The 20,278-nt window shown below is 46.2% G+C and overlaps 1 protein-coding gene across 1 annotated transcript; it reads right to left on the bottom strand.

Annotated features, from left to right (window-relative positions):
• Window positions 1-18,729: 18,729 nt before the first annotated feature.
• LOC130100456 (piggyBac transposable element-derived protein 4-like) lies at window positions 18,730-19,932 on the bottom strand. Its single transcript, XM_056265934.1, has 2 exons — window positions 19,235-19,932; window positions 18,730-19,150 (listed from the first exon to the last, which is right to left on the bottom strand). Exons 1-2 carry the CDS (start codon window positions 19,930-19,932, stop codon window positions 18,730-18,732), a joined length of 1,119 nt encoding a protein of 372 aa, XP_056121909.1.
• Between the last annotated feature and the right edge of the window lie 346 nt (window positions 19,933-20,278).

Below are 20,278 nucleotides of genomic sequence, written 5' to 3'. Positions count from 1 at the left end.
CTATAACTGATTTTTGTTGTATTTTTAATCAAATAAGCGCAGCCATGGTTAGCAGAAGATAATTCTTTTAAAAGTATTTAAAATCGTACCGACCCCAAACTTTTGAACGGTAGTGTATATATTGTCACGGGGTGAAGAATCACTCAACAAGGCAGGCTTTGTGAAAAGGCCCCGGAGGGTGGATTTATTTACAATCAAACAAAGGCTGGTGAAAGAAGGTAAGCCGGTGCGTGGTGGCTGGTGCTTTAAGTGCTCTTCAGTGTTCAATCCAAACGAAAGTGGGTGTCCAAAACGTGTTACAAAACGATGGGCTGACGGTCACTCGCTGCTTTCTGGGGAGAACAGAGAGAAAGGTTAGACCAGCGCTTTCATTCAGTTCGAGACTAGCGTCTGTCTGTTTGCTGAGCATGTGCTGCTTATGTGGCTGTGGGCTGATTGGGAGCAGCTGTGACCGATCAGCCGGCGATGAGGACGTGCAGGTGTTTTGTGTTGGTTGCCAGGGCGACGCTGCTTTCTCTGAGGACGCTCGTCACATCCCCCCCCCCCAAGCGTCGTTCTGGTCCTGTGAACGAATGGAGATAGCAGGGGTGAAGTAAGGGGAGGGTGGGGAATGACCCCTGACAGACCTGCATAAGCTGTCCAGATCCGTGAGAGGCCATCGGCGTTCGCGTTGGCGGCCCCGGCCCGATGTCATACCTCAAAGTGGAAGTCCTGAAGCGCTAGGAACCAGCGAGTCACCCTGGCGTTGGTGTCCTTGGCGCGGGCCATCCATTGTAGGGGTGCGTGGTCTGTGACCAGGGTGAACTTGCGGCCTAGGAGGTAGTACCGGAGCTCCACGACTGCCCACTTGATAGCCAGGGCTTCCTTCTCCACGGCGGCGTACTTCCTCTCGGCCGGGGACAGCTTCCTGCTGATGTAAATGATCGGATGCTCCTCACCTCCCTGAATTTGGGACAGGACGGCTCCCAGTCCTGTGTCGGAGGCATCCGTCTGCAACAGAAAGGGGCAGCTGAAGTCGGGAGCACGGAGTACGGGTGAGGACGTAAGCGCTGCTTTGACCTGGGCGAAGGCCTCCTCGACCGATGGGGTCCAGCATACTTTCTCCGGCTGCCCCTTTCTGGTCAGGTCTGTCAGGGGGGCTGCTAAAGAGGAGAAGTTGGGGATAAAACATCGGTAATAACCCGCCAACCCCAAGAAGGCTCGTACCTGGGTCTTCGTCCGGGGTCTCGGGGCGAAGTGGATGGCCTCTACTTTCTTTTCCTGCGGCCGTATGAGGCCTTGTCCGACTTGGAAGCCCAGGTACTTGGCCTCGGAGAGGGCTAGGTGGCATTTGCGGGGATTGGCGGTGAGTCCAGCCCGCCGGAGCTCTGAGAGCACCCTCCGCAGACGATCCAAATGTTCCTCCCATGCCTCGGAGTGGATCACCACATCATCTATGTAGGCGGCTGCGTATGCCTGGTGGGGCCGCAGGAGGATGTCCATCATTCTCTGGAACGTCGCAGGGGCCCCGTGCAGGCCAAAGGGTAGGGTCCGGTACTGCCAGTGGCCACTGGGAGTCGAGAAGGCAGTCTTCGGCTAAGCAGCTTCAGAGAGTGGTACCTGCCAATAGCCCTTGGTGAGGTCTAGGGTGCTGATGTACCGGGCCCTTCCGAGGCGGTCCAGCAGTTCGTCGACCCGAGGCATAGGGTACCCGTCGAATTCGGAGGCTTCGTTCAGGCGGCGGAAGTCGTTACAAAAGCGGAGGGTGCCATCCGGCTTTGGGACCATCACAATGGGGCTGGACCACGGACTTCGGGATGGTTCAATTACCCCCAACTTCAGCATTTGTTGGATCTCTTCCTCAATAGCCTGCCGACGAGCTTCCGGAATACGGTAGGGCCGTTGCCTGACGATGACTCCTGGGGGTGTCTTGATGTCGTGCTGGATCACGCTGGTCTGCCCGGGCTGAGAAGAGAACACATCCTGGAACTGACTGACCAGGTGCTGCAGCTCCACCTTCTGGGCAGCCGAGAGATGAGGGTTGACGTCAACAACCACGGGATCGGTGAGACTCAAGGCAGCCATCTGGTCCCGCGTCCCCACCCACTTCTTCAGGAGGTTGACATGGTAGAGTTGCTCCGCCTGCCGTCGACCAGGTTGCCTCAGCCGGTACGTGACTGGTCCAATCCTTTCCACCACCGTATATGGCCCTTTCCAGGAGGCCAGGAACTTGCAGGCGGAGCTGGGGACCAGGACCATGACGCGGTCTCCGGGCTGGAATTCCCGTGGTTGGGCTGCCCTGTTGTAGTGGCGTTGCTGCGCTTGCTGGGCCTTGCTGAGGTGTTCCCGGACCAATGGCATCACTCGATCGATCCGTTCTCTCATCTGTCGAACATGTTCGATGATAGTGCGATGAGGGGCAGGCTGCTGCTCCCAAGCTTCCCTGGCGACGTCTAGGAGCCCACGTGGTTGACGGCCGAACAGGAGCTCAAAGGGGGTGAAGCCAGTTGAGGCCTGGGGAACTTCGCGGATCCCAAAGAGCACGTAGGGGATCATGAGGTCCCAATCCCGCTTATCCTCCGCCGTCACTCGTCTAAGCATCTGCTTGAGGGTCTGGTTGAATCTCTCCACAAGTCCGTCCGTCTGAGGGTGGTAGACTGTGGTCCTCAACTGCTTCACCCGTAGCAGCCTGCAGAGATCCGCCATCAGCCGGGACATGAACGGGGTCCCCTGGTCAGTCAGGATCTCCGAGGGGAGGCCGACCCGGCTGGCCATCAGAAACAGCTCCTGGGCGATGGACTTCGCGGTGGCCTTACGCAGGGGGACTGCTTCTGGGTACCGGGTGGCATAGTCGACGATTACCAGGATGTGTTTGTGTCCCCGGGCAGACTTTGGCAACGGCCCCACTATGTCCATTCCAATCCGCTCGAAGGGCACTTCGATGATCGGCAACGGGATGAGCGGGCTGGGGGTGGGGTCCTGGGCGACGTGACCTGGCAGGCCGGGCAGGCTTGGCAGAACCGCTTCACTTCGGCCTCTAGGCCCGGCCAGAGGAAGCGGTCACGGATGCGCTGAGTGGTGTTGGCTTCCCCGAGGTGACCTGCCATGGGATGGGAATGTGCCAGCTCCAGGATGGTTTCGGTCTTAGCTCGGGGTACAACCAGCAATTTCTTCTCCTCCCCCCTCCGCTGAGCGACACAGTACAACAGGCCATTCTCAATGACAAAATGCGGGAGAGGATGGGGCCGTGGGAGGACGTCTTTTCCATCAACGACTCGCACCTGAGCCCAACAATGCTTGAGCCGATCGTCCTCCCGCTGTTCCTTAGCAAAGGAGCCCCCTCCAGCAGCCTGTTGATATACATCATAAAACAGATTAGTCATCTGGGAGGGGGACTCACCATCTCTCCCGCTGTCGGAGGCGAGCAGGGCCGGTCGGCGGCGGGGTCCACGAGGCCGTCTCCGTCTTCCCCTCTGGGCTGGCAGGCTGAGTAGCGGCGGTGAGCAGTCTGTCGAAGCCGGGCCAATCCCTCCCAAGCAGTACGGCTACCGGCAGGTCCTTCACCAGGCCAGCCTCCACCGGCCAGGTGCCTTGGGGTGACGAGATAGTGATTCTACGGGACGGTATTTGGAAAGTGTCTCCGTGCACGCAGGTAATCGGCAGGAAGTTCTTCTGGCCGCTTCGGGGGGCGCACAACCGCGACTGGATTAGGGTGACCGCACTGCCTGAGTCCAGCAGGGCCCGGAAACGTTTCCCTTCCACCATCACATCTGCTTCGGGGGCTCCCGATGGTACATGCTGGTGGACGATGCAACCTGCCAACCACGCTCGCGGGGGTGACGGTGGTTCAGCGCTGGGCATGGGCTCATCTCGCGGTGGGGGAACCGTCGGCCTGCTGACTGGTCGTGGGGTCCCTTCGAGTGGGCGTCGCTCCTGGACCACCCTCCGGGGAAACGGCAGCGCTCGGTCCCCAGCCTCGCGGTGATGGATGGCATCCGCCAGTTCGATCGCCTCCACGAGTTCCAGGGCGTGGTAGGATTCCTCATCCCAACCGCTTGTCGATGTGCGTGGGGTAGAGCGCGGAGGAGGCGATCGACCACCACTCGTTCCGCTACCTGAGCTGCGGTGGGGTTCCCTTCCAAGAGCCAGTGATGAGCAATGCGGCTGAGCTCGGCTGCTTGGGCACGGGCTGGCACGCGGGGCTTGAACTCCCATTCCTGAAACTGCTGGGCGGCGCAGATGGATGAGAGGCCGAGCCTAGCCAAAATTTCCCGCTTGACTTCGTTATAGTCTTCGGCGGCCGCACGGGGAAGTGAGAAATAAGCCCGTTGGGCTTCTCCGGTGAGGAGGGGTGCCAGCGCGCGTGCCCACTCGTCCTCGGGCCATGCCTCATACTGAGCGGTGGTTTCAAAGACCTGCAGGAAGGCTTCCACGTCATCATCAGCGGTCATCTTCGACAGCAGGCGGGTTGCTTGGGCGCGAGGATCAGGTAGCGGAACACGCTGGGCGGCGGAGGCACGAACGGCGGTGAGTTCTTCCTCCGTCCTGCCCTGGCAAGTGGCAAGATGTTCCACAATTTGTTGCTGGCGGATGCTCACTTCAGCGAGGCGTTGTAATATTTCCTCCATTGCGGGGACGAGCTCGCCACTTTCCGCCACCTGTAGTGCACAGACAAAAAAAAGGAAAAAATTAGGGGTTGGGGCGGTGAACTTGTCGGTGATTCTTCATGAACTTGCCCGCATTCTCCACCACTGTCACGGGGTGAAGAATCACTCAACAAGGCAGGCTTTGTGAAAAGGCCCCGGAGGGTGGATTTATTTACAATCAAACAAAGGCTGGTGAAAGAAGGTAAGCCGGTGCGTGGTGGCTGGTGCTTTAAGTGCTCTTCAGTGTTCGATCCAAACGAAAGTGGGTGTCCAAAACGTGTTCCAAAACGATGGGCTGTCGGTCACTCGCTGCTTTCTGGGGAGAACAGAGAGAAAGGTTAGACCAGCGCTTTCATTCAGTTCGAGACTAGCGTCTGTCTGTTTGCTAAGCATGTGCTGCTTATGTGGCTGTGGGCTGATTGGGAGCAGCTGTGACCGATCAGCCGGCGATGAGGACGTGCAGGTGTTTTGTGTTGGTTGCCAGGGCGACGCTGCTTTCTCTGAGGACGCTCGTCACAATATATATACACATAATACATACATACATGCATACATACACACATACATACACACATATACATATATGTATGTATGTATATGTATATGTATATGAAGAGTTCAGATGCAAAACCCTCTAAATCCGTCAGACTTATTTTCTTTAAATGAGCATTTTTTATCAGGCTCCTATGTTCACGTCCAGTAGTTTCATTTTAAAGGTACTGATAAGGTTATTAGTCATTGAATAAAATAACTTTTTTTCAAAAATGTCACTTGAGTCAATTCAGTGATTTTTAACAAATTAGATTTTCTTTTGCGTCAAAAACAGCTAAATCCACTTGTGCTTTTTTCGCAAAAACCTCTAAATCCACCTCTTTGGGACAAGACATAGTAAATAGCTGAAAAATCAATACAAATGTAACTAGAAACACTGAAAAAGATTAGAGCACATTCATTTCAAAACTAAACAGTAGACACACCTCTTTACAGGGGGGCTGAATGAGATCTGCGATTATTTGCAAATCCCACCCCATTTCTCTGCAGTCACCTTTCTGCCCTGTCTGAATAAAGACAAAAGCCCCCCCCGATTCACACAGTACAACCACATTGGCAAAAAGAATTGGCGATTAAAATAGTTTAATAGTTTTAGTTTGTATAATCAAGTAGAACAGAGCAACATTCTTAAACATCAATATCTGTGCATTTTGTATAAGAAGCTTATAAGACTTAAATAATGTAAAGTAATATTATAATGTATATCTCAAGTATAATAAATCAAATTCCTTCAAAGTTACAGCACTGCACCAAGAACTGTTATGAGTGCATGCTACACTTGCGACCAAGCTATTTTCACTGTAAAGTTACCGATTTTCTTTTGCCTTGTAAATTAACGGGAAGAGTTTTGAGGTAGATAAACGACGTTCACTTCTGCCTTTTGATGTCAGTAGGACAGGCTCCTCCATTTCATCGTACTCCATCTTAAAAATGTAAAAAATCTGAATCCAAAAACAAAACAATCTCCTCAGCCGTCTCAAAAAATCCGTCTCCTCAGCGCACCGCTCTATTGAAACAGCCTGTACTGATTCGCGCGGCTCGCGCCTTCTGATTGGTTCTCGGGATGTAGTGGCTTTTGCTGCCAAAGGGAAGTGGCGTCTAGAGGCTTTTGCCGACAAACTGATATTTCTGAATGGGCTGAGGCTGAGATTTCGAGGATTTGAAGCAAATATATTTGTTGAACGTGTACTGTGTTCAGATAGCTTTCACTCAATGTCATTATCTCATTTTTGACGGAGGTGGCGTTTAGAGGCTTTTGCATCTGAACTCTTCATATGTATGTATGTATATATATGAAGAGTTTGGTTCCAAAACGCAATAAATCCATTTAGATTAATTTGAGTAAAAATGTGTTTTCTTTACTAAGAAAGTGGAAAGATGAAAACCACTATTTTCTGTTTCAAACTTTCACATAGCATTTGTAGGTCATAATAACAAAAAAAAAAATTAAATCCAGGTTTTGATTTTCAAATATTTATTATAAAAACGGATTATTTTTTCCCCCAAAATGCAATAAATCCATTTTTTTTTTTTAAATCAAAATGCAATTAATCCATTGAATCAATATAAAAGTTTTTTTTTTCATATTGAAACTGTTGAAAATACACAACAACGTAAGTTTATTAGTATAATATTTTTATTAAGGACTGTATAGAAGATTGAAAACATTTTTCCTCCTCCCGAGTGCCTCATCTTCTTAATCTCCTCACGTAAATGATTCGATTTCGATGCCTTACGTTTCTTACCCACCGCAGAAACAACCACAGGTTCATCAATGACGTCAAAATTATTCATTTTTTTTGTTTGTTTGTTGATCGAAAAGTACAAAATAGATAAGAAAAACTAGGAAGCCGGGTGTATTTAAGGCACTGCCGTTACTGTTTACATTGCGTGGAATGGTGCGTTGTGATTGGTTGAGAGCGGATATATCGCATTCTGCAGAGAAGGGAGACTGGCGTTTGTCGCGGTTTGGAAAGAAAGGGAGAAAACATGACAGAATAACACGGTGGATATCGCATTTTACTTAAAATTAAACATTGACTTTTCAAAACCAACCAGATACATTACTGATTTTTGCAGTAACAATTTTTTTTTTAAAATGGCGTTTATCGCGTTTTGGAACCAAATTCTTCATATATATAGTAGGCCAATACATTTTATCATACATATTTCAAAGTTAAGGATTCATTATTTTGATATAGCTTGCATTGGAACAAACACTATAACAGTTGATTAGTTTATTTTTGACAAAACATACTATATATTTAACATATGAGCAGAAACTGTCTAACAAAAGCTTATTTGATGTCTATTTTATAGTAAAAACTTTATAATCTATCCAAAACTAGTCAACGAAATGTTGTCATTACAGACACAATTCTATATCGCGATTAGAACAAATCTCAGTAGGCTATAGCAATATAGTTTGGATGTGTTCATGTAAAAATAACGTTTACTAATGTAGGAGCGAGAGTGAATGAACGCACAGATGCGATGTACAGCTGTAGTAACATCGCACGCGCATCTGTGCCATTCATTCATTCACACACAGACACACAATTCATATTTAAACAGTCTTTGTGCAGTTTACAGACACTATTCAGTAACGCGATTAGAACAAAGCACTTAAGAATAAATAACTTACTACATGAGCTAAATCCGTGTTCCTCGAAATGAAACTACCAGCACTTCTGAGGTAACCTTTCCGGGATTATTACGATAGTATTATTCCTCACAGTGCAGCAAGACGAGGTAAAGTACAAGATTCTTTATTATACTTGATGTTTTATCCAGCTGATGTGGGCGTTGTCATGGCTTGCCTCAACATTTGCGTTTGAATAGCGCGCGCTCTCCGTGGGCGTCACATTAACACGTAATAAACTATAATGAGCTGAAAGGAAAAAGACTGACATCTCTCTCTTTTCATACATATTACATAAACTGAGAATATTTGTTTTTTATATAAATTACTTCATTTAAAAGAAAAGAATTTCACCTTCATAACGAAAAATCTTGCCTGTGTGACAAGTATGTACTGAGTTACAGTTCATTTTCGGACGCGTTTCAGAATGAACTTCACTAACAAAGAGAAGGCAAACTTCGCATCATGTTTATTTTTCTTTATTTGACAAAAAGCAGAACACTTTGTTTTTATTGTGAGTATCCATAAAAAAAATAGACACTTAACAGGATCTAAAGATGTACAACACTTATATGTAAGATCAAAATCAACAGTAATTTGAGTCTCTTTTGCACTGATAAGGAAAAAAGTGAGCTTGTCGCGCCGGCGCGATAGCCGACCCCAGAGGGTTAACTAACAAGGTGTCACAAATCAAGCCTCTGTGATCACCACCAGAGGGCTCCCTCACCGGAGCACTAACTTTGACTCGGACTACGTTTCCCATCATTCCATGCCTGGTGCTGATTATGTCACACCTGATCACCATCCCATGGACTATTTATGTCACACACACAGACACTGCGAAGTCTTGTTCTTGCCATTGCAGACATTTCTGAGCGTCATTCTTAGTATATTGATCTCTTGTGTTTGACCTTGGACTGTTTACCTCATATTCCTGTATTGTTGCCTGCCCATCTGATCTTCTGCCTGTTTACCTGGATTTACCCTGTTTACCTGGATTTACCCTGTTTGCCTGCTGCCTGCCCTGTTCCATTGCCTGTTGTATCATTACGTTTCTGCTTTGCCTTTGATATCTCTGTTGTGAGTGATTGATCTCTGCCCGTTGTTCTCATACTGTCTTCAATAAAGCTGCACATGGATCCTACTTCTGCTGACCCATCATTACAGAAGACTTCGCCAGACGCCGATCCAGCGGGCTATCTATCGTCTGTCTACCGAAGTATCCACTCAAGCAAGTATTCTAGCAACTCACCAACACCAACTCACTCGGTTAACTTCGGTGACAGAGGAACTGGTGAAAACACTGCAAAGCATGAGCTTCCCCGCGGTCGAAACAAGCCAGCCATCGAGCAACCCCGTCACCAACGATGCACCGATGACGTCATCCACTGCCAGCCCAAGACTAGCTTTCCCTGAGAAATATTATAGTTCGCCAACAAAATGTAAGGGATTTTTGCTGCAATGCTCGTTGTTTTTTTCCCAACAACCTACATTATATCCCACAGATGAAGGCCGTATAGCCTTTGTATGCTCTTTACTGATGGGGAGAGCATTAGAATGGGCCATGGCAGTTTGGAAAGGGAGTCGACCCACCTTTCCCATATTTGACAGCTTTCTGAAAAGATTTCGTGAAGTCTTCGAACATTCAGAGGGGGGAATGGAATCGGGAAAACAACTGCTCGATCTTCGACAAGGGAAACAGTCGGCAGCTGAGTATTCGCTCACCTTCCGCACTCTCGCTGCTCAAATTGTGTGGGTAGATGATACTTTGAAATTGTTATTTTGCAAAGGATTAAGTATGGAACTTCAGTCTGAGCTGGCCTGCAGTGATGAAGGGAGGAATTTTGACCAGATCATTGAACTAGCAATTCGCATTGATAATGTGATCCGCTCAAGACATCCTAATAGAAATCCTTCTGCACTTCTCCCCGCTGTCACGGCCACCTCTGACCATGAACCAATGCAGATCGGCTTCACTCATATCTCTTCAGAAGAGAAGGAGCGCCGTTACCGTCAAAGACTGTGCCTGTACTGTGGGCAACCAGGGCATATGAGAGCTTCCTGTCCCACAGGTCCATCTCAAAGAAACCCCACGGCGGTGAGTTATCAGTCCCAGTTCTCTTCTAATATGGAATTACCAGTAGTACTTACCGTTAATGGTGAACATTCAATGCCACGGCCATGATTGATTCTGGAGCTGCAGCTAACTTTAGTGACCTAGACTTTGCCAAGAGTCATAACATTCTCTTAATTCCATGTGATTCTGTTTTGGTAGTGGCAGCGTTAGACGTACGCCCGCTGGGGATCGGTCTCGTTTAGTACACCACTGGGGACATATCTTTACAGACTGGGGCCTTACATACGGAAATCAGTAAAGACTCCCTTGTCTACAACAACATAATCCTCACATTTCCTGAGCTGAGAGACAAATTGTACAATGGTCTAACTCATGTCTTCAAAACTGTATCCAACCAGTTCCTGTCCTGAACACACAACCCACTACTTCCAAGCTGCAACCAGTTTCCACCCACTATCTACCCCTAGAGTACAAGGATCTCATAGAGGCCTTCAGTAAGACCAAGACATCTCAACTACCTCCTCATCGTTCTGGTCCGAGGGCAGGATTTTTCCCTTGTCACAACCCGAATCAGAGGCTATGAAAACTATATCAAGGAAGAACTGGCAAAGGGGTTCATCCGACCATCCACTTCTCTGACATCAGCAGGGTGGTTCTTTGTGAGTAAAAAGGATGGTGGGCTGCGACCTTGTATTTACTACCGAGGCCTCAATGGAATTACTGTCAAATTTCGTTACCCACTGCCGTTAGTTCCTGCAGCTCTGGATCAACTTCACACTGCTGAGTATTTCACAAAACTCAACTTGCGCTGCGCATACAACCTGATAAGAATCCGTGAAGGAGATGAGTGGAAGACTGCTTTTTCCACGGCCACGGGCCACTATGAATATTTGGTTATGTCTTTCGGGCTGGTCAATAGTCCTTCTGTCTTCCAAGCCTTCATCAATGATGTATTCTGTGACATGCTCAATCAGTGGGTCACTGTGTATATCGATGATATTCTCATTTACTCCAACACCCTGGAAGATCACATTCACCATGTCCGAACTGTTCTGCAACGCCTCCTTGAACATCAACTTTACGCCAAGGCAGAGAAGTGTGAGTTTCACCAAACCTCAGTTCCATTCCTCGGATACATCATCAGTTCCGAGGGAGTCACCATGGACGACAGCAAAGTGAATGCAGTCTTGGGGTGGCCCCAATCAACTACAGTTAAGGAGTTACAGCAGTTCTTAGGTTTCGCCAACTTTTACAGACGCTTCATCAGAAACTTCAGCATCATTGCAACACTTCTAACTTCCATGCTTAAGAGGGGAGGACATCGTCTATCATGGCTGTCAGCTTCAGAAAAATCCTTCCAAGAGTTGAATGAATGCTTCACCACAGCCATAACAGCCCCTATCTTACATCATCCTGACCCTGAACGTGAGTTTATTGTAGAGGTCGACACATCCAGCACAGGCATCGGGACAGTACTCTCTCAACGACAAGGCAATGGCTGGAGGGAAGCAGGCACCCCTTTCTGGTATTAACTGATCATCGAACTTAGAATATCTGCGCTCAGCTAAGAGACTCAATCCAAGACAGGCAAGATGGGCATTATTTTTCACCAGATTCCAATTCTGTTACTTACCGACCTGGTTCCAAGAACGTTAAGGCAGACGCACTTTCCAGGCAACATGAATCCGCACTATTACCACCTACTAACAAACCGGTCCTTCCTTCCACTATCATCGTGGCACCGGTACAGTGGGACCTCATGACTGAGATTACTGATGCTCAGAACTCTGAACCATCTCCACCCAACTGTCCCCCAGGTCGCACCTATGTACCTACGACACTCCGTAGAAGAGTTATTCAGTGGGTGCACAATTCTCCCAGCTCTGGTCACCCGGGCATCAGTGCCACCAGTCAACTCATCAACAATCGCTTCTGGTGGCCGTCATTACAACCCGACATCATCACTTTCATCCAGAATTGCACCGCTTGTCAAGTGATCAAATCATCTCACCAAGCCCCTGCTGGTCTACTCCAACCTTTACCCATTCCCCAACGCCCCTGGTCCCATATTGCTATCGACTTTGTCACAGATCTCCCAAAACTCGCAAGGTCATACCACAATACTTACCATAGTCGACCGCTTCTCCAGGTCCTGTCGCCTCATTCCCCTACCCAAACTACCCTCTGCCCTTGAAACAGCAGAAACTCTGTGCAATTATGTGTTCCGATTATATGGCCTTCCAGAAGACATTGTCTCCGATCGAGGACCTCAGTTTACTTCTCGTTTGTGGGCCGCATTCTTCCAGAAGCTCAATGTCAATCTCAGTCTGACCTCGGGTTACCACCCTCAGTCTAATGGTCAAGTTGAACGTCTCAATCAAGAACTTACCCGTTACCTCAGATTCTACTGTCACCGTAACCAAACAGACTGGAATCGTTATCTGCTCTGGGCAGAATATGCACAAAATTCAATCAGAAAACCCTCCACCGGATTAACCCTTTTTCAATGCGTCCTGGGCTATCAACCTCCCCTATTCCCATGGTCGGGAGAACCTTCCGAGCTACCTGCGGTAAATTACTGGTTGCAGAGGAGTGAGAACGTCTGGAACGAAGCACATGTGCATCTTCAAAGGGCGGTAAGGCACCAGAAGGAACAGGCTGACCGCTCCCGCCATCTTCATCCCTATAATCGCCCTGGAAAATGGGTCTGGCTCTCTACTCGGGAACTTCGACTCCGCTTACCCTGCCGAAAACTTAGTCCCAGGTACGTGGGTAATCAAACTCATACCGTTTGGCTCTTCCTTCCAATTACCGTATCTCACCCACCTTCCATGTTTCTCTGTTCAAGCCCGCTGGTGGCCTGAGAGGAGAGGAGGACCTAGATGAGGCTAGTGACAGAGACCCCCTCCTATCATCATGGATGGCGAGGAGGCTTATTTGGACCCATCTCTCATTGCCGACTTCCATAGGACCCATCCGGATAGACCTGCCCCTCGTCCTCGTGGAAGATCCTGGCGTCGATCACCTCCTCGCTTCAGGAGCCTTTCGCAGGGAGGGGGCTCTGTCACAAATAAAGCCTCTGTGGCTCCCTCTGATCACCACCAGAGGGCTCCCTGACCGGAGTGCTAACTTTGACTCGGACTACATTTCCCATCATTCCATGCCTGGTGCTGATTACCGTCACACCTGATCCCCATCCCATGGATTATTTATGTCACACACACACACACACGCACTGTGAAGTCTTGTTCTTGCCATTGCAAACTTTTCTGAGCATTATTCTTAGTATATTTGATCTCTTGTGTTTGACCTTGGACTGTTTACCTCGGATTCATGTATTGCTGCCTGCACATCTGATCTTCTGCCTGTTTGCCTGCTGCCTCCCCTGATCCATTGCCTGTTGTATCATTACATTTCTGCCTTGCCTTTGATATCTCTGTTGCAAGTGATTGATCTCTGCCCGTTGTTCTCATACTGTTTTCATTAAAGCTGCACATGGATCCCACTTCTGCTGACCCATCATTACACAATGAGAAATACAGTTACATTTCTTTAGGGTGCAATTTTCACTATTAACTATTTGCTTATTAGCATACAGCTTACTAGGAAATTGGCTGTTTATTGCAGCACATATTTTAATACCTTATTCTGCAAGACCACATTCTATGTAAAGTATTTGGGCCATTGGGGAATATGTATTCAATATTTAATAATTACAAATTAATAACTATTGATACGGGTTTGACCCAGATAACAATGCATGTTAAAAATCACCCAGAAAAGGGGGTTACATTGCCAATCTGTTATGAACGACTGAATACAATGGATTTATAATCAATTATTCATACAGATCAGCAAGATAGATCCATTTTATTTATCAATAATCAAATCATAACGAATTATAATTCAATATTCATATACAAATTGTCTAGAATATATAGATTCTCAGGATACTCCTCAATGGAATTAATTCGTATCGAATAATCTGTTTGTCCAGCAAACTGATCATGGATCTTCATCAACTTCCACAGAGAAATTACCTTTAAGAGACTCGCAGGAAAAGACGATCTTTACGGCCGTAAAAGATAGCTTTCCTGTTTTGCCACAATACTATTTAAAGTATTCTACAATTTTAAAGCTGGTAGCTGAGACCAAAACATTTAAGTGATTTGAGTATGAGCATGAAGACAGAGTCAATAAATGAATATATGTATTTAATAAATGCAAAACTACGTATACGGTTACTAACGTTACAAGGAATAAATGTATTTACAAACACAATAAAACATTGACGAAGGAGAATGCATACAGAAAGAGAGAGAGAGCTGATCGCGAAAGATCAGTGTGAGATAGACAGAGAGGGAGGGAGAGAGAGAGAGAGAAGATCTTTTTACAGTCTATGGAGAAGATCTGGAAAGATCTGAGTTTGGCAACAATCATCACAGACACAGAACCGTTAAGAGAGACAACTAGAGTCAAATCGTACCCTAATTAGGGCAGGCAATCTTAGCAGTATTTAGATCTCGGTAGGAAAACGAATACTTGCAAATCATGTTCTCTCGTGTGTGTGTGTGTGTGTTCCGGACCCGGTCAGAGGTCCTTTCCGGCGCGCCCGTGTGTCGGGATGTTCAAATCGTCCGTTGAAGGTGTTGCCAAAGAAATGATTCAAACTAAGTTCATTTCACTCGCCGGTGAGAATGAACAAGGGAGAATACAAAAAGGAAAATAAAACTGAACTAGACAAACAAAGGAAAGATGGGTCATCGCATGAACACGAGGTCCCGATGGACCAAGGAGTCACATGATGAAGCGTCGAAGGGAGGTAAGAGAGCAGGAGTCAAGCGCTCGTCACATGTTGGAGGAAGAGAGAGAGCTGATGTGGAGGTTCAGTTCTCTTTAAAGGGACTGAAGTCCACACCTCTGAGGTGCGGACTGGCCAATGACATTCAACGAAACTTTTGGCGGCAGAATCGCCTTTGTCTTGTCCAAGCTCGATTTATGACCGTATCCACAGGTTTTACGACCACGTCAGAATTTGGTCAGAATCATTCAAAAGATGGTAAAACATAGTAAAATATATTTTACGGCTTGTTCAATTACATAGATGACTTCGTCAGATCAAGACGATTCTGAAGGTAGGAAGAAAGACATGTAAAGAGAATTATATTGCAAAGTTACATTAAAAAGCATAATTAAATACCCTTGTAGTTTGTTTTAGAACTGCTATACACTCACAGATACCTTCATAGGACCTGGGCAACAGACAAACATAACAACATATCAAATATATCCCAGTAAATGTCTTTAAACAAGGAGAGTAGTAAAAGTTCGTATATGTGTGTGGGGTGTTTGTGAGTGTGTGCGTGTGCGTGTGCGTGTGCGAGGAGTCCAGCCAGTCGTGTTGCCTGCAGTGGGGGAGAGCGTGGAATGTGTGAGCCTCTTTATGGCACTTGCTTCCAGTCGCGTTGGAGCACTTTAAACACGATTCTCTGGCGCCCTACTAGTGAATTACAAGGCAAAGGTTAGGGGTTAGAAGGTTTCCACGTGTTGGGCCGCATGAGTCACGCTCGCCCAGCCTAAATACCCTACATCTACATCCCTTAATCCTACCCAATATCTAAACCTAACAACTATTATTAATAAATACTAACAAAGATTAATTAATACATTATTCACTTAATAAATGTATTGGCCATTGTTAGTTAATGCTAGTTGACTAATGGGACCTTATTTTATAGTGTTACCCATGATCTCTCTCAATTATCGATTCTGATTAGCTGGAAGGTATGCATTAAAACCTTAATCCACAGTTCCAGTTAGTTTAATCACTGTTATATATTAATGCACTGCTTTCATTGAAGCACACACATACACATCACTCTGACACAGAGATCGGAGATCGCACCGGTCTGAACTATTGATACAAGGCAGGATGGATCCATGCTTTCACCAAATTCTGACCCCATCTGAGGGTGTACTCACACTAGGCATGGTTGCCTTGTACCGAGCCCGAGCGCGATTGTCCCCCCTTCCCACTCCTCCACTGGCCAGCACTCAAATTGTACTTAACGTTTCGGGCCGGAGCACGCTTACGTCTTTTACGATGCAACATTTTGTTTAGAATAAAACTGCTTTCGCTAATCGACTGCCTAATTTATGTATCATTTATGCCGCGCAGCGATTTTTACTTGATTGTGCTGTACGTATCAGAAGGCAGCTGACGTTGATGGAGGAATTTGCTAGCCTGATCCTACCAGACTCTCGTACATTTCATTTGTACAGAGAGTCTGGCCACTCCCCATTGATAAGTGTTAACTTCCCCGAAGGCGGGTACTCTGTTGAAGTTTAAAACTATTGGATCTGTCCAGAGCCACTCTGGATCTGCCATAACCAATCGCTAGCGTTCGCCTTAGCCAACTCATTCAACACAACAGACCGAATGGCTTCACTCGCATCTTTCTCCGCTGCCATCAACGTCATCGTTCTCAGCCACTCCCGCTGTTCGCTGATTGGACAGGTAAAAATTGGCCGGAGAAAACCCACGAATATACCGCAAACCCAGACGATGTACTGAAGGAAAATGAAAATTGAACGGAAGTACGTAGGAGGGCGGACCCAGGGTAGGAATTTGCAGCTTTTGCTCTCAAACTACAATTCCTGTTCATCAATAAGGTGAGAATCAGACCTGTTATAAACCTAAATATGCTCTAATGAATTAAAAGGGGAATTGCCCAAGTAGTAATAGAAGATGTATGTGATGACAGTAGCGCAATGCTGTTCCGTGCTCTGGCACGGTTAGTGCTCATATTACATGCATTACATGTGCCTGAGCCCAACTGAACCTCTTCCAAGCGGACCAGGAATGTTTAAACGAATGGTACGGAGTGATCACACTAGTCAAATGAACCAGACTTTGGGGGTCAAATGCGATCGGGTACTGTTCAGATCGCATAGTGTGAGTACATGCTGTATGTCGCAGTAGAAATCGAGACTCAATGGACCAGGCAACATCTTTTCAGTCTTCTACTGTCCAATTTTGGTGAGCCGTGCAAATTGTAGCCTCAGTTTCCTGTTCTTATCTGACAGGAGAGGCACCTGGTGTGTTTTTCTGCTGCTGTAGTCCATCTGCTTCATGTTCGATGTGTTTAGCGTTCAGAGATGCTCTTCTGCAGACCTCGGTTGTAACAAGTGTTTATTTGAGTTACTGTTGCCTATCAGCTCGAACCAGTCTGACCATTCTCCTCTGACCTCTGGCATCAACAAGGCATTTTCACCCTTAAGTCTTTTGCTCACTGTATGTTTTCTAATTTTTGGACCGTTCTCTGTAAACCCTAGAGATGGTTGTGCATAAAAATCCAAGGAGATCAGCACTTTCTGAAATACTTAGACAAGCCCCTCTGGAACCAAACACCATGCCATGTTCAAAGTCACTTAAATCACATTTCTTCCACATTTTGATGCTAATTTCAAAATCAAACGTCCTGACCATACATGCCTAAATACATTGAGTGGCTGTCATGTGAGTGGCTGGTTAGATATTTGCATTAACGAGCAGTTGAACAGGTGTACCTAATTAAGTGTTCAGTGAGTGATGTATATCAATATATACAGTATAAAATGGATTGAGAATCTTACTCGTTAATTTTGAACAATTTTCATTGCCGAGTAAGTTGCTTAGCTGGCAATTTTGTGTCAAGTTTTATGTCACACTCACAATCATGGGCACGGGTAAAGGGGAAGACAGGTGGAAAACCAGATCCACAATGAGAAATGAGGTGGAGGAAGTTAAAAGAGGATTAAACAGGCTAGACTGGCCAATAAATACCCTGTCTAATGGGATCTGGGGTCTCTGTGTGTGAGAACAGGAAAACGAGGAGGAATACTTTTGAGAATCATGGGGTTTATGGCATGTAACAGTGTGTAACAGTAACAAATAGTAATTGTTAAAAGCTCTGGCGTTCCTGCAAAATTTGCCTAAAACGCCTAAAAAAGGCCTACCCAATTTAAATTGCATGCTGTTCTTGAACCATTTGGAGTATATGCATGATTTTGGTTTCTTTTGAAAGGTGACACTCAGAGGTTTGTTCCTACATAGTCAGAATCACTGTAAGTCTTACTGGTATTGAGTAATAGAACTTTGAACACAATGTAAAAGGACCAAAAAAAATCCGCCTACATGTTTTTTTTTAAACAGATGCCTGCAGATAACTACAGCTGAGAGCTATTAGCTGGAAAACATAATGGGATCACAGCATGAAGCCTTACCAAACCCAGTTTAAAATTTTATAACAATAGCTTAGAAAATGAGTGTTTTACACCTGTTTATCTAAGTGTATGTCTAGGCGCTTCCCAAAAAAGGCCACTTGGAGACTCCAAAGGACCCTTTGTGCCCATAGACACATAAAATGCTGCCATTCTTGAATGCTTTACTCTGCAGTCATAATTTTGGGCTCTAATGAAAGGTTACACTTAGGGCTATTATATTCCTTATATTCCTGAATCCAGATTCACTGGCAATAATTGCTGACACATAGTAACTGAAGCATAAACACATTACAGTGTTTTTTTTTTTTTTTCTCAATTCTTGAAACCAAACTTTCTACAAAAAAAAGAGACAAAACAAGTGCTATGGTACTAAAACACTTTAATATTTGAACTCACACTATATATATATATATATATATATATATATACACACACATACATTGTATGTATATGTATTTCAAACTATTTACAAATGATATTTTTCTGAATCCAAGAAAATATCTCTTCCAGGGGCACATCTACTCAAACAAAACTATGAGAGCTCTAAAACAGATTTCACCTAACATTTTTCAAAGGTTATTTGCAACATGCCAATCATTATAGCAATCCCGATTTGGGACAAAGCACAAAGGCACGTCGCAGGAGGAGCACCTTATTGGCGTCTTTGCCTGGCAGTGTCTGCACCTCAGACGACCTGCAGTGCTGTGTCCACTGATGTGCACAGGCTTGTGATGTGCTGTGTGTGGAGTGTGGGATGGAGCAGGTCTGCCAGCTGCTGCTGCCAGCTCCTCAACAAGCGTCTCCCTAAAGGCCTTCTGGTGCATGGGTACCTCTCCTTTACCTTTACAGATATCCTTGTGAAGAAGGAAGGCATTCACAACCGCAATGTCTATGAAGTGATAAAAAAATGTCTTGTACCACTTCTGGGTCTTGTGGATGACTTTGTAATAACCTATCAGGGCATCAGATAGGTCCACTCCACCCATGTACCTGTTTGGACATAAAAAAAAAAACATTGAGATTTTTTATCTAATTTCAAATAGCATAAAAGATTGTTGATTATATAATACATACCGGTTGTACTCCTTCACCGCTGGTGGAACAGAGATGTCCTTCAACACCCAGCGCCCATCTGGATCCCTGACTCTCCTCTGAACAGTGTCCCCCGCATGGGCTGTGTGGAGTGTGGAACACATAAACACATCCCTTGTGTCTCGCCACTGGACAAAGAGGAGGGAGTCCTTCCGGATCCATCTTATACTGCCACGGGGAGATTTCGAGTCCAGAACATTGATTTTTGTTTTCGGAAAACCAAGTCTGTTTGTGCGTATGGTTCCACACGCCCAGATCCTCTTCTGAAGGAGGTCACGGAAAAGAGAGGGACTGGTGTAAAAATTATCTACGAACAACTTGTAGCCTGTACCAAGCAACTTTGTGTCAAGAAGCTCCATCACAGACTCGTAACTGAGCCCCTTGCCACTGTTTCCTTGCAGCTTCCCTTCATATACAAAGAAGTCCCAAGTGTACCCATTGCGCGAGTCAGCAAGAACAAAAAGTTTGTATCCCCAGCGAACTGGCTTATTCTTCATGTACTGCTTTAGCCCGATGCGTGCTTTTGAGGCCACCATCCTCTCATCAACGGAAATTTCTTGGCCAGGGTGAAAGTTCCTTTTGCAGGCATCCCTCATCTCGATGTACAGTGGTTTTATTTTGCAGAGACGATCAAATCCTGCTGTGCCTCTTCTCTGCTCATTAGCAGCATCGTCCACCATGCTACTAATGTGAAGGGAGCGGCAGATCCGAAGAAATTTCTTCCCTGTAATGACCTTTTTAGGGAACGGCAAGCTGTAGAGATTACCCCCTCGCCAGAAATCCGTTAATGAAGGAAGTTTCACAATACCCATATATATTACCATGGCCATGAAGGCAAACATTTCCTGCAGGGTAATGTCGATCCACGGGTTGGAGGGCTTTGAATAGTGAGTTGATCCAAAGTCATTAGTGTTTTGTATTATTGACTCTATCAGGGTGTTTGAAAAAAAAAGTTGAAAAAGCTGGAGAACTGTATAAGTTGCGGTACAAATGAGCCGGGGTCCTGGTGTATTGGTGGGTCTGAAG

This window comes from Rhinichthys klamathensis, unplaced genomic scaffold (assembly GCF_029890125.1).
Source record: "Rhinichthys klamathensis goyatoka isolate OS25496 unplaced genomic scaffold, OSU_Roscu_1.1 h1tg000242l_1, whole genome shotgun sequence".
Taxonomy (NCBI): domain Eukaryota; kingdom Metazoa; phylum Chordata; class Actinopteri; order Cypriniformes; family Leuciscidae; genus Rhinichthys; species Rhinichthys klamathensis.
The sequence above is the reverse complement of the archived record's forward strand: the minus strand, read 5'-3'. Positions and strand labels throughout refer to the sequence as shown.